The sequence below is a fragment of the Equus caballus genome, chromosome 21 (assembly GCF_041296265.1).
Source record: "Equus caballus isolate H_3958 breed thoroughbred chromosome 21, TB-T2T, whole genome shotgun sequence".
NCBI classification, from domain to species: domain Eukaryota; kingdom Metazoa; phylum Chordata; class Mammalia; order Perissodactyla; family Equidae; genus Equus; species Equus caballus.
In genome coordinates, this window is record NC_091704.1 from 27,199,488 (window position 1) to 27,213,219 (window position 13,732).

General features: G+C 43.4%; 1 protein-coding gene across 1 annotated transcript in view; it reads left to right on the top strand.

Annotated features, from left to right (window-relative positions):
* The first annotated feature begins 6,232 nt into the window (after positions 1-6,232).
* DEPDC1B (DEP domain containing 1B) overlaps positions 6,233-13,732 on the top strand; it is an 89,800-nt gene continuing 82,300 nt past the window's right edge. Inside the window, exon 1 of the mRNA XM_001492737.6 lies at positions 6,233-6,703. Coding sequence (XP_001492787.2) covers positions 6,656-6,703 — 48 coding nt within the window. The 5' untranslated portion in view covers positions 6,233-6,655. The remainder of the gene's footprint in view (positions 6,704-13,732) is intronic.

The window sequence follows — 13,732 nt, forward strand, 5'->3', positions numbered from 1 at the left end:
AAATCTCCATACTGTTTTCCATAGTGGCTGCACCAGTTTGTGTTCCCACCAACAGTGTACAAGGGTTCCCTTTTCTCCACATCCTCTCCAATGCTTTTTATTTCTTATCTTGTTAATTACAGCCATTCCAACAGGTGGGAGGTGATATCTCATTGTAGTTTTGCTTTGCAAAAATGCAGATAATTTTATCTTACTTTTTAGATTTCTCTTAAAACTGAGCTTAGGTGCTATGGGTCCAACAGCTGATCTACTAATACTGGAATTTATTATTCGACTATTTGTTGGCCCCTCGAAAGTTCAATGACGTGTAATGATTTGTAATTCTACTGAGGTGAAAACTTGAATCTCATGTCTTTGACAGTGAAACAGAGGAGAAGGTCTTTGATGGATGTCCAGAGTTCAAGCCTCAAGGGAGGGGATCAAGAGAGTGGGACAAGCTCCTAATCTAGCCATCACCGGCCAAGGGCAAGCTGAGGAAGTGTAGTGGGTGATGTCCCAGGAGTGGGTGGGCAAGCCTAGACTCAGAGGTGAAGCAGAGGATTGAGGGCCAGAGAAACAGGTCACTCAGGGGAGAGAGTCCTCTGCTCATCTCTCTCTATTCTTCCTTCCTCTAAGTCCTCATTTATCTGTAGGGCTTCAGCTTCCCCAACTCTACTTGCCCTCTTGATCTAACTAATATTTCCAACCATGGGTCATCTCTATTTGCATGTCTTACTGTCAATCAAATGCTGCATGTCTGAGTCCCAACTTCTTTGGGCCTTTAGCAATTGTGAAGAACAGGTCTAATGATTTAGGTGAATTCTCAAATATGAGTATAGCATAATATTTTCCCCATAACATGCATAAACATGAAGAGTAGAGAATATCAGTCATATTGAGTGGGGATCCTAGGTGGTAGGCCAGGCTCAGTTACAAGCTGGATGACATTCTCTTGCATACCAGTCTCCAAGGTGGGAGTTTCTAGGTTTTGTTCATCAAAATTAGAAATATGTGTATGTCATGGACCTTTGCAGTTGCTGGTAAAGAGTCAAAACGATTAAGTCACCTGTGGAATCTGGGTACCTCTGGATGCCTCTGTGGGTGGAATCCACAAAATTGAATTTTAAAAAAGCCACCTTGCCTATGAATAATGAAGTCTTTTCTCTGTTCTCCTTCTTGTGTACCCAGACAACTCCTATTTCATTGTGGTTAGTGGTGCAATCTTCCTGCCAGTCTCCCAGATGACATTTGGAGCTATCTTTGGCTTTTTGGCTTTGTCTTCTCCTTCATCATCCCCTATAGCTAGCCATTCACTAAATGTCAACATCTCTTTTATTCTTTCTACTGCTATGTAGCAGCTAGAACAAACATTTATTCAGAGGTTGTATATACAAGGTTTATCAGTCTTCCATTGTTACAGAAGAAATTACTATAAATTTAGTGACTAAAAATGACGCCCATTTATTAGCTCACAGTTCAGTAGGTCAGAAGTCTGGCATGGCGTAGCCATGGTCTCTGCTTGGTGTATCAGATGTCATAAAGCTGAAATTAAGGCATAAGCCAGGCTGAGTTCCCCTGTGGAGGCTCTGGGAGAAAATCTGCTTGCAGGTTCATTCAGGGCAGAATCCAGTTCCACTCTAACTTCTGTAACCAGATGGAGAAAACTCTCTCCTCTTAAAGGACTCATGTGATTAAGTCAGGCCCACCTAGATAATCTCCCCATTCCAAGGTCAACTGATTTGGGACCTTAATTACATGTACAAAATCTCTTTACAGCAGTACCTAGCTTCATGTTCGATTGAATAAGTGAGTGAAGTGTGTGTACATCAAGGCTGGGAATCTTGGAGACCAACTTAGAATTCTGCCTACCATACAGAGGAGGCAGAATTCTAAGAAATTTGCATGTATTTCCTCAATTCAGTCTTTTAATAACCCTATGAAGAGATACCATTATTATTTCCATTTTATTGATTAGGAAACTGAGACATAAGAGAAGTTAGGGGTCTTGCCCAAGGTTACACAGCTATTTTCACAACACTCCATTGCTCTTGGAATTTCACGTCTGCATTCATTCAACTACCTTCTAAATGGCTTTCTTATCTCCAGGATCTTCCTTCTCTATTTCTTCCTGTATTCCTTGGCCAGAACAATATTATTTAAAAGAATTTTTTTTTCCCATCAGGTCACTTTCCTAGATATAGAGAATTATACTTAGCTATAGCTACAAAGAGGCGTAGCTATGACGTGGCAGAAACTGAACTTATGCCCCAATATAAGAATCCATTCCACTATATCCTTGGTAAAGGTTTTATTATGCTAACTTAGAACTGTAATGGTATGAGTACGAGGTGGCAGGAGGTACGTGTGTGTGTGTGTGTGTGTGTGAGCAATTATAACACAAGGCATGGGGTGTGGATTGTATCTTCCCCAGACTCAAAAGGGAGAAGCAAGTATGGATAATCCTTTAACAATAAGACATAGCACAGAAGTAGGTCCAGAAGCAAATTTTACAGGTGAAATTGAAAATAAAAAAGTTCGTTACTATAGAGTATATACACAGAATAAACACACTTATAGACAGAGTGAATTGAATTGTTCTTTAGGAGAGGAATAACTTTTTTTTTTTAAGAAGAACCAAGAATATATTAGAGAATTCATTCTTCAGTAATGAGCACTGTGGTAGGCAGATAGACGAATAACTTTCGAAGCTTAGTTTCACTTGCTGGTTCATTTGACAAATATTTGTTGAACGTCACTATGTGCCAAGCACTATGCCAACAAAAGTTTATTTGTTTTTTTCCTACTGGAGGATTGCAAAGCTTCCTAACTGGTTTTCCTGCTTCCACTCTTGCCTCCATTCCTACTCCCATCCCAGTCCATCATCAACACATTAACCTCATCTCCTCCACCCTTCCTTTCTCTCACTCCAGTTCAGCAAACACTGGCCTCCCTCTCACGTTCCCTGGATGTGGCAAGCATGTGTCCACCTCAGGTTTTCACATGGGCTGTTCAGTCCATCAGCTTAGAAGGTCCTCCCCCAGGCAGTTACTCCTTTATTTCACTCAGACTGTCTATTCAAATGTCATTTCATCACAGAGACCTTCCCTGGCCACCTGAGCTAACATAGCATCCGCCCCTCCACCACCCTCTCCTCTTTCTTCTTCTACTTTTCTTCCCAGCACTCAAGAACCTCCTGATATACCACATATATTTTTATGTATTATAGTTGGCTTGCTGTCCCTTCCTCTGCTAGGATGTCAGCTTCTGGAAATTTATTTTTTCTACTGCAGTATTCCAGTGACTGGAACAGTGCCTGACATACTAGGAACTCATACGTGTTGAATAAATGAATGAATAAATGGAAATCCTCTATTTTTTTTGTGTGGCATTTATTTTTTAAATGCTGAAATAAAAATATTATTCAAAGGTTTCAATGAAATGGTATGGTTTTATATTTTCTGTATTTTTTTATCCTTTCTTCTTCACTCACACCCCAAAGAACATCATGCCCCTATTAGTGAAAAGAATTAACACAAGTTCGGGGGGAACACTTCCCAAGAAAGTGGTGACAGTACAGACCAATAGCTTTGGAAATCAAGTCACGGAGTTTACAACATTTAAGAACCTCAGCAAACGGACCGTCTTGATGGCTTAAATGCCAATGAACAACTGAACATAGTTGCAGTATAATACAAAAAGCTGAAGACTAATGGAAGCAGTGAGGGACTTGGGTTTCAGCAGAGGTGTTCTTTCAAAACGACCCATCCAACCGGCTGGGAGACCTTTCAGGCAGCAGAAAAACTGAATGTGGCAATCCCCCTGGGCTGTGAAGGCAGGGCTCCCAACCACTCCCTACTCAGCGTGATTGAGAAACACAACTTCCAATCCCACAACATCCTTGATGCCTGGATTGCTCTTTGCTCCACAGCTTGGAATTTCCTGATGTCAGCGATAAATCAGGTGTTGACAGTGACACTCTCAATTCTCAATGTGCTAGTAGTCACCTTATAAAGATGTTCTGAGACTGAGTCAAAGTTTCTATAGGATCTTTTTTTTGGAGGAAGATTAGCCCTGAGCTAACCACTGCTAGTCCTCCTCTTTTTGCTGAGGAAGCCTGGCCCTGAGCTAACATCAAGTCCATCTTCCTCTACTTTATATGTGGGATGCCTACCACAGCATGGCGTGCCAAGCGGTGCCATATCCGCACCCAGGATCTGAACCGGTGAACCCCGGGCCGCCGAGAAGCAGAACGTGTGAACTTAACCGCTGCGCTACCGGGCCGGCCTCTCTACAGGATCTTGATGGCTTCACACTGAAATATGCCAGAGAAGAGTATACACAGAAATTTATTAAAATTGCTACGCTTGGAATGTGGAAATGAATTTTAATGAATTAAATGGGACATAACTGAGAGTTCAGCTTTCCTGGGGGGGTAGTATTCTGATTAAATATAAGCTTCATATGCAATCAATCCCAATTAATACAAACATAATAACAAGCCAAACCATAATCAGAGGGTTGAAAAAGAATTCAAGTGTGTGATTTTATGAAACTCACTCCTTGGAAGGGTCATTTGGATAGATTTATGAAAGGTTTCTATCTTTTTCTTTCCCCACTCCTGAAATGTGTTTGTAAAATAGATTAGGTTCTAGGCTTAGATAAGTACAAATAGGTTTTTCACTTACCTGAATGTCCAGTGGGACAGACACTAGAAAGTCATGCAGAACATGGGGCAATTGTTGGTTGTGCAGCCCGACTTATGCATCACATAATTCTCCTGGTCCCTGCCCACGAAATACCAGCAGTGGCCCTCCTATCTTTTTGAAAACCAGAAAACAATCCCACAAATGTGCAAAATGCTCCCAGAAGGTGGAATCCCTTTATTTGATAACCATTATTGTAGAAGTAGAAGATAAAAAACCATTCTACATACAGATCAGTGCTATCAAGGAAATAAAACAGTGCCAGAGTGGAGGTGGGGGGCAGGGTTTGAGACTTGTCTATACAGGCAGGTTAGGGAACACTTTTCTAGGTTGCCAGCATTTGAACTGAGACTTGAATGATGAAATGGAGACACCCTGCAAAGAGTTGGGGCAAGAATATTCCTGGCAGGAGCACAGCACAAGGGCTGCAAGGTGGGAAAAAACTTAGTATGTTGAAGGAACAGAAAGAAGACTAGCATGACTGGAGCAAGTCCAGAAAAGCAGAAAACACTGGCTTTTTAGGGCACAGAGAGGGTGAAGAATTTCTCCATTGTTTTTATGTGATGCTGAAGCACTGATAGATGACCCACAGCCCAATTTAAACTATAATCGCGAGTACTGTCTTTGTGGCCTCTGATATGCAGAGCATTTGGAGGTATGCCTTTCCAGTAAAAACAATTACCTTGTCTATGGCTCATGATGGACTCTTGGGAAAATGCTCAGGAAGCAGGGCATGACGTTTTGTATGAGATCCCAGTTCCACCACCGTCCCAGGTGGTGGCAGGTCCCAGATCCACAAGGCTCTTAAATTCCTTTTCTCCTTCAGTCTCTTGCGCCCCATTGATATCCCCTGCCAAGGATAAGCAAATCTCTTCTAAGAAGTCCGGAGGTCCCTCCACCCTCCCCCCACCCCCCCAAAAGAAGTTCTGATAAGGATTCACTCATTGGAACACTGGAAGTAAAAATGATCTTTATTGCTTTTTCTGATTACAAAGTAATACATATGTATCATCCCAGGAATTTTTTGGGCTTTCCAAACTGCAGCTAAATACATACCTAAATGAAGGAGGGGGGTTATGTGGATGGGATAAAGCGGGAGTCTGATCCTTTATTTAGCTCTATCTTATTTCGTCCTGTCCTGGGTAGTCTCCGAGGTGACCAGATTTGAACTTTGAACTCGAGTCAGAGGTACAGAGTGGTGACGTCATTTGTCTCTTTGAACAATTGCAAATCATACCTCCAATTCCCAGGGTGAAGTTTCTGAGCCCCAAAAGAACTCAGTCCTATGGCAAAGGGCTAAAATTTTCAGTCAGATACAAAACGTGGAACTGAAATTCGAGGGAAAGACTCCTCTTCCAAAAGAACAGCATAGGAAGCTGAATCCGGGCCCTTTCCCAGCTCGTCATTGTTCTTCCACGCTGCCGACCTCTGTGGCCAACGGCATTTACCTAGTTTTTAAATGTCCCTCCACTTGTAGAGGCTGTCCTCTCGCTCCCGTCACGGCCCACTTCTCACAGTCTTGGCGCACCTCCAGGTTCACGTGCAGATGGAAGGGAGAGGGATTCGTCTATCCGGTGCAGCGGATTTCGGTCTCGGAATTACACGCTTTCCTCGACCCTTTTGCAGAGAAAGCGTGCGAGCGCGGGTCGCGGGGAAGCCCGAGGGCGCACCAGCGGAGGCAGCCCGCACAGCCAGTCCCTGCTCGCCCCAGATGCTTGCGCTCTGCAGGAGAGGTGGGCGGCCCCTGCTCCCGGCGCGGCAGGAGGCAGCGCAGAAGGCGATGCAGGAGGTACGGGCCCCTCCTTCCGCCGCCCAGCCCGCGGGTGGTCCCGCGGCCCCGCCCCGCGGTTCCCGTCACGTGCCGCCGCGCCAGCCAATCAGCGCCCGCAGCGCGCTGGCTCGCGATTCAAACTGAGGCGCCGCCGGCTCGCGGGCATCGGCGCTGGGCGGCCGCGGGCGCCGCGGCGTGCGGCATGGAGCACCGCATCGTGGGGCCCGGGCCGTACCGGGCCACCAAGCTGGTGAGTGAGCGTGCGGGCGGCCCCGCCATGCCCCGGCCGGGGCGCCGACCGCATCCCGGTCCGTCGTCGCTTCTCCCGGGCAGGCCCGGCCTGGGGCTGGAGGCGGGACGTGTTTCAGCGGGGGCGGCGGTTTTCTAGAAGAAGCCCAAAGACAGGCTAACGCGGCTTGGAGCCCAGCCTGTCGGGGGTGGGCGCAGCTTCGATCCCGAGACGATGACTGGGTTCTCGGTATTCACGGCGCCTCCCGACTGGAAGCGCCCGGAAGACCAGGGTGACACCCGCCACCCCGCCCTCTTTGTCCTCGGGAGTCCAGCGCGGCGCCGGGAGGGGAAAGGCCCAGCCCGTGACCGTAGGGCCACCCGCCCCTGTGCCGCTCCCCTCACCGCAGTCCGGCAGGGCGTGTCTCCGGCCTGAGTGTCACCGTTCTTTCTAACGGTGCCCGGAGCAGAGATGGGTGGTCCTGGCCGCGTTTCCGCTCCTGGCGTTTCTGTTTGTGTCAGCACCGACCTGAGTGAGGGGTCGGCCGGCGGGCCGGGACGCGCCTTTGCAGGCCTGGCCGTCCGGATGCTGCCTTTTCTGCTGGGAGGACAGCTTTGGCGTTCTCCGTTCTGAGGCGACTTGATTTCTTTGTGACCTGGAGCAAGCTATTTTAGTGATTTCTGTTTCAAAGGATTAGCATAATGGACTAAGTGGTGACAGTTTGATAATGTCCGTGGCGTGTTTTCAGACGGCTTTCTTGCAAAGCTGAATGGTAATTTGGGAGGAAGGGACGTCTCTCCTTGGTCTGTCACCACTTCTGGTCACATCTAACTTGGGAATTAGTCTCATTGTTCTTTGCACCCGAACGGATATCCAGGAAAAGACAGAAACAGGTTGGGAGGAGTTCCTGCACTCATCTTTGCAAACAATCTACTATAGACATCCAGATGGTTCATCATTGAAAAATAAATTCAACAGATATAAATTTTGATTTTCCTTTGGGCTAGCCCCTAAAAGTATGGATGGTGGTGGCAGAGAACAAATAGGGTTTTTAAAAAAAAGTATTTTCATGTCTGCTTCTACTTCACAGTTGCCTCTACCATGTGAAACCACCCCGCGTCAAGGCTATTAGTGGGTCCGACTTGAGGGATGACATAGAGATTATACTTTATTAGGGACTTTCAAAAACTTTCCTTTACTCTGTGGAGGGGGAATCCCACCTCTCCCTCCGAGTTTATTCATAGCACTGATGCAAGGGAAACAGAAAGGCTGTGGATATTGGAGTAACTAGTTCTCATTCTTCTTGCTTTAGACTTAGAAATAAATTACATTGTAATTGGAACTGTTTTTTAATCTTATGTTCTCAGAATTGTATGAAGTACCACTTTTTTCTTTCTTTTTTTTGGTGAGGAAGATTGGCCCTGAGCTAACACCTTTTGGCAATCTTCCTCTTTTTTTTCCTCCCCAAAGCCCCAGTACATAGTTGTGTATCCTAGTTGCAGGTCATTCTAGTTCTTCTTTGTGGGATGCCGCCACAGCGTGGCCTGATGAGCAGTGTGTAAGTCTGTACCCAGGATCCAAACCCCAGAACCCTGGGCCGCTGAAGTGGAGCGTGCGAACTTAACCACTCAGCCACGGAGCTGGCCCCAGAAGTACCACTTTTCATAGATGCAGAGTGCCTCTGTATAAGACACTGCTTGATTCTGAGTCACATTAACATGTTATCAGAGGAATTTATAAAGAAAAGTGCTCTCTGTTTGCCAAAAGTCTTCAGTCCCCAAGAAGTGATATTCCAGCCAAGTTTGGCCAAGACTGATCAAGTTAAGCAGAAAATTAAATTACGTGACTAATAATGGAAACACCTCAATTTCATGAGAATTTCCTAGGTAGTCAATTCAGTTCTCACCTTTATTCTACTTGAGAAACTTGATCTTAAATTGATTTTGAGAACACAGAAAACAGTAGCTTTTGTTTTGTGAGGAAGATTGTCCCTGAGCTAACATCTGTGCAGTCTTCCTTTATTTTGTATGTGGGATGCCGCCATAGCATGGCTTGATGAGTGGTGTGTAGGTCCACGCCCAACATCTGAACCCACAAACCCTGTGGCCAGGCTGTGGAAGTGGGGCACAGGAACTTAACCACTACGGCCTTAGTATTTTTTTTTTTTTTTTTTGAGGAAGATTAGCCCTGAGCTAACATCTGCCGCCAATCCTCCTCTTTTTGCTGGGGAAGGCTGGTCCTGAGCTAACATCTGTGCCCATCTTCCTCTACTTTATATATGGGACGCCCACCACAGCATGGCTTGACAAGCAGTGCTTAGGTCCACACCCAGGATCCGAACTGGTGAACCCCAGGCAGCCAAAGCAGAATGGGTGCACTTAACCGCTGCGCCACTGCGCGGGTCCCAGTATTTTTTTTTTAAGTGAGACTTCCTAATTCATTAGTGATGTCGGTCCTCATTACAGGTGCTTTTCCTCCATTGTAAAATCTGTAAATGTTTCCCAGAGCGTAATCATTCAGTTGTGCCTTCAAGCTTTTGGCAGGTAAATCATGAGGTTTGTGACTAGTCCTCTTTGTCCTTATCTGCCCCAGCTCACCTTCCCTCCCCTCACTGCCTGATGACTATTTTCCCTTCTCCCAGCATCACTCTTGACCTAATCTTCAGGAACAGCTTGGGGGAATCTTCAGGAAAAGTTGGAGTACAAAGAGTGGGCTTTTACTTCTTCCTTTCATGCCTCACTATAATTTCTCAAACTGTGTACAGCTTCATAGTCTGAGTGCCAAAGTCTTATTTGAAAATAACGTTTTATAGGCTAGGTAAATTTTTGTGCCAAAAATCAAATGACAGACCCTATAAGTCAATTCATGATGAATACGGGAGCTGAGTAGCAATTTATTCATCTTTCCTGAAATAGCTTTCATTTTTGTAACCCATATATAGTTTCTTATTTTAAAAGAAATAACGAGGAGAAAGAAAATTGCTTTTTCTGAAAACTGCTTAAATCTATTAATTCTTTCTTTGAACTTAATTCTCAGTTATCTATATCATCTGATGCAACTGGTGAACTCTAAGAGACTTACAGCTGTCATTGAATTTGAACGCTCGAATGGACTCTAAAGATTATCTGGTCCAGTCCCCTCATTTTATTGAAGCCTAAAGGGATGAACTGACTTGATCAAGTTCACACTGCTAGTATGTGGCAAGTACAACTGGATCTAGAATTTGATTGTCTCCAAACTCCCTGGCCAGGTGCTAGATTATTATAGCACCACTATCATAGTATTTTTGGTACTAAAAAGGAAGGAAATGGAATAAATATTCTGGAGAAAAGAACAGGAAGCACATTTCAACATTCATTGTTGTATTTTGTAGTTTGGTTCATGATGGTTAAGCAAAAACGGTTGTGTTGTGTAACTAGGGGTCTGAATGAATCTGTCTTCTTCCCTTTGCTATAAAGATTATCTCTTTAAAGGTAATATGTCATGGAAAAATTTTCAAGCTCTCTCTTGTTCTTTATTGACAGAGGATTTTTTTTTTCTAAATGTGACTAAGAATGGTGAATCATTTTAAAGAAAACTGAATTCTTTTTCGGCAGAGTAACCAAATTACCATCTAATTATATTTAGAAATAAGTGGGAGCAGACACCATGGTCCTCATTTAGGTTTTGAAAATCTAAAGTGTTTCATGGACTGAGTAAATATAATTCATACTGGCAAATGCCATTAAAAAAATCAAAATAAATAAATTCAAAATTCTTTTTATAGTTTCTGTTTTTTGTTTTTGTTTTTGAGGAAGATTAGCCCTGACCTAACTGCTGCCAATCCTCCTCGAGCTAACCTCGGTGCCCATCTTCCTCCACTTTATATCTGGGACGCCTACCACAGCATGGCATGCCAAGTGGTGCCATGTCTGCACCTGGGATCCAAACCGGTGAACGTGCGAACTTAGCCACGGTGCCACCATGCAGGGCCCTATAGTTTCTGGTTTTTTTTAGATTTTTGTTATTTTTTTCCTTTTTCTCCCCAAAGCCCCCCTGGTACATAGTTGTATATTCTTCGTTGTGGGTCCTTCTAGTTGTGGCATGTGGGACGCTGCCTCAGCGTGGTTTGATGAGCAGTGCCATGTCCGCGCCCAGGATTCGAACCAACGAAACACTGGGCCGCCTGCAGCGGAGCGCGCGAACTTAACCACTCGGCCACGGGGTCAGCCCCTATAGTTTCTGTTTTTAAAGAGAGATATGAGCCTTTGATAAAGATGTCTTTTAGGATGTTTCTACTGTGAAATGAAAGCCAGCTGTCAACAGAACAGCTGAAAATCCAATCAGAATCCTAATAGACTTTCTTTTTTTCTGTGTGGGGCATGCATTGAGGTAAAAGCTCATACAGTAGAGTAAAATTGTGAGAATTCAAAAACTCTTTTAAAAAGAGGACTACAGGTGGCCTTGATCTCCCAGAGATTTAACATTAGTATTGATGACTAGTCACAGTGGTATAGTATTGACAGGAATATAGAGATAGCTCAGTGGGATAGAGAAGAGAGTTCAGAAACAGAATCCAGAAAGGTAATATGCAAGGTAACCTAATATGTCAATTCAGGGAGAAAAGGATGGCATACTTGGCTCTCCATTTGGCAGAAAATTAAGAAAATTAAGTTGGAGATCTCCTCCCTCCCACCATAAATTCTCTTAATTAAGAGAATAAACCCTGAAGCTGTAAAGAAAAAAAGATATATTTGTTTCCTTAAAACATCATCAACAATAAAACCTTCTTATATATGGCTGGAGACCACATAAACACATTCATAAGCCAGGAGAAAAAGCATTTCTAGAATATTTGGAAAAGAATTAGTCTTCCACATTTCTTCATTCAATACGTATTTATTAAACACGTGTACTGTATGTCAGACATTGTCTTTGGTTGTGAGGATACTGAACTCAGCAAAGAGACTAACTTTCCTGACTTCTGTGCACTTAGGTTTAAATTCTAGATTTAAGCAGCTCTTAAAATTGGTTAAAAAAGAAAGAGAGACAAACCAATAGAAATATGGCAAGTCTCAGACTAAGAAATGCAAATGACTAAAGATGGAGATAGGAAAATGCGAACACAACATAGAGATATCATTTCTTGTACATAGATTGGCAGAAGTGAGAAGAATAATAATAGCTGGTTATGGCTGGAGATAAGGCAGTAGGCTCATAAGTTGTTGGTGGGAGTGTGAATTGCTAAATTGATTTAAAATGTTGATACTCTTTAGAAATCTGGTCTATCAAAACTAAATAAATGGGGTTTGGCCTGGTGGCACAGCGGTTAAGTTCGCACGTTCTGCTTCTCGGTGGCCTGAGGTTCACCGGTTCAAATCCTGGGTGCGGACATGGCACCGCTTGGCATGCCATGCATTCGTAAGAATGGGCTAGATCTATGGGTATTAACACAGAAAGATATCCGTGGTATGTTAAATGTAAAAGCAAGTTGTAAATTATGTGTACAATATGATTGATCTCGTTTCTTACAGAAGGAAGCAAACAACAAAAAGAATAATAAATCACGCACATACATACAAAGGGAAAAATTCTATATCTGTGTGTATATGTTTGATAGGCATGTGGGATTGGAGAGAGGGCAGACTCCTGTGTGTACTTCTGCATGTAATTTGTTACAGTGTGTGTTATTTCTTCAGTAATTAAAATGACAAGTAGAGGATCTGCTAATCAGCCTGAGTCAATTAACAGACATATTCATTTTTATTTTGAAATATAGGGTCCCAGAGAGCCATGTCTTTGTTATATTTATGTAATTCATAAAGTACTTGCATTAAGTAAGTTTAGGTGATAATGATTGTGGTAATTCAATCAACATAAAATAAGTGAAAATCTTTATTGATCCTTCTTTCCTTTCTACCTCCCAATATACCCGATCAGGATCAAAACGAAAGCTAGGTGTCAGGGGAGAATTAAAAACAAACTATTAAAAATGCCTGGAAATTGTTTAAACCTATGTTAATGTTCATAGGTACTTGGCATAATGAAATGATCTCTTAAGGAGGAGACCGTAGAACAAGATTCCAGATCTTATTCCGAGACTAAGTACCTGAGTGACAGCTGCCAATTTACATGTCCTCCTTGGGTCTTTATTTTACCCTAGAGTTTCTTTCCAGCTCTAGAATAGATTGAACCCCACAATCTGTGTTAAGAGATTATCCTGGAAATTTTATATGTTGCCCTTATGTTTGAGGAACACTTTATCTTTTTTTTTGGTTGAGGAAGTTGGCCTTGGGCTGACATCCATTGCCAGTCTTCCTCCTTTTGCTTGAGGAAGATTGTCGCTGAGCTAACATCCATGCCAATCTTCCTCTTCTTTTGACTGTGGGACACAACCACAGCATGGCTCGAGGAACGGTGTGTTGGTCTGTGTCCCAGATCTGAACTTGTGAACCCCAGGCCACCAAAGTGAAGTGTGCGAACTTAACCACTACGGCACCAGGCTGGCCCCCTGAGGAACGCTTTATCTTTTACAAAGGGCTTAGGTAGCCATGATCTCATTTGACCTCACAATAACCTGATGAGGTAGGTGGGCAGATAGTGAAGTCAAATCACTGTTCACGAACTCTTGATGGGCTCTTTTTCTATAATTCGTTGTTTAGTTCTAGCCATTTCCTCTGGTTATGTACAGTCCCTCTTTCATCCACTCACTTCCCTCTCCTCTCTCTTCCACATTCAATTTGCCACCACAGTCAGCCAATTCGTATTTATCAACTTTCAGGTTGGTAATGTAAAATTGTGATTGCTCTTAAGGTGACTTTAATATATGGGCATGTGGTGTGTCTATATGTGTGTGTTTTGTTTTAAGCTTTTTATTAAGCATAATGTGTGCAGAAAAGTGCACAAATTATAAAAGTAAAATTCAGTGAATTTTCACAAAGTGAGCACCCCATGTAACCAATACCCGGATCAAGGAATATAACATGACCAGCACCTCAGAAGTCTCCCCCCCCCCACCCTCTACTGCCATATAAATTAACACTCTTAAGATTTCTCATACCATGGATTAAT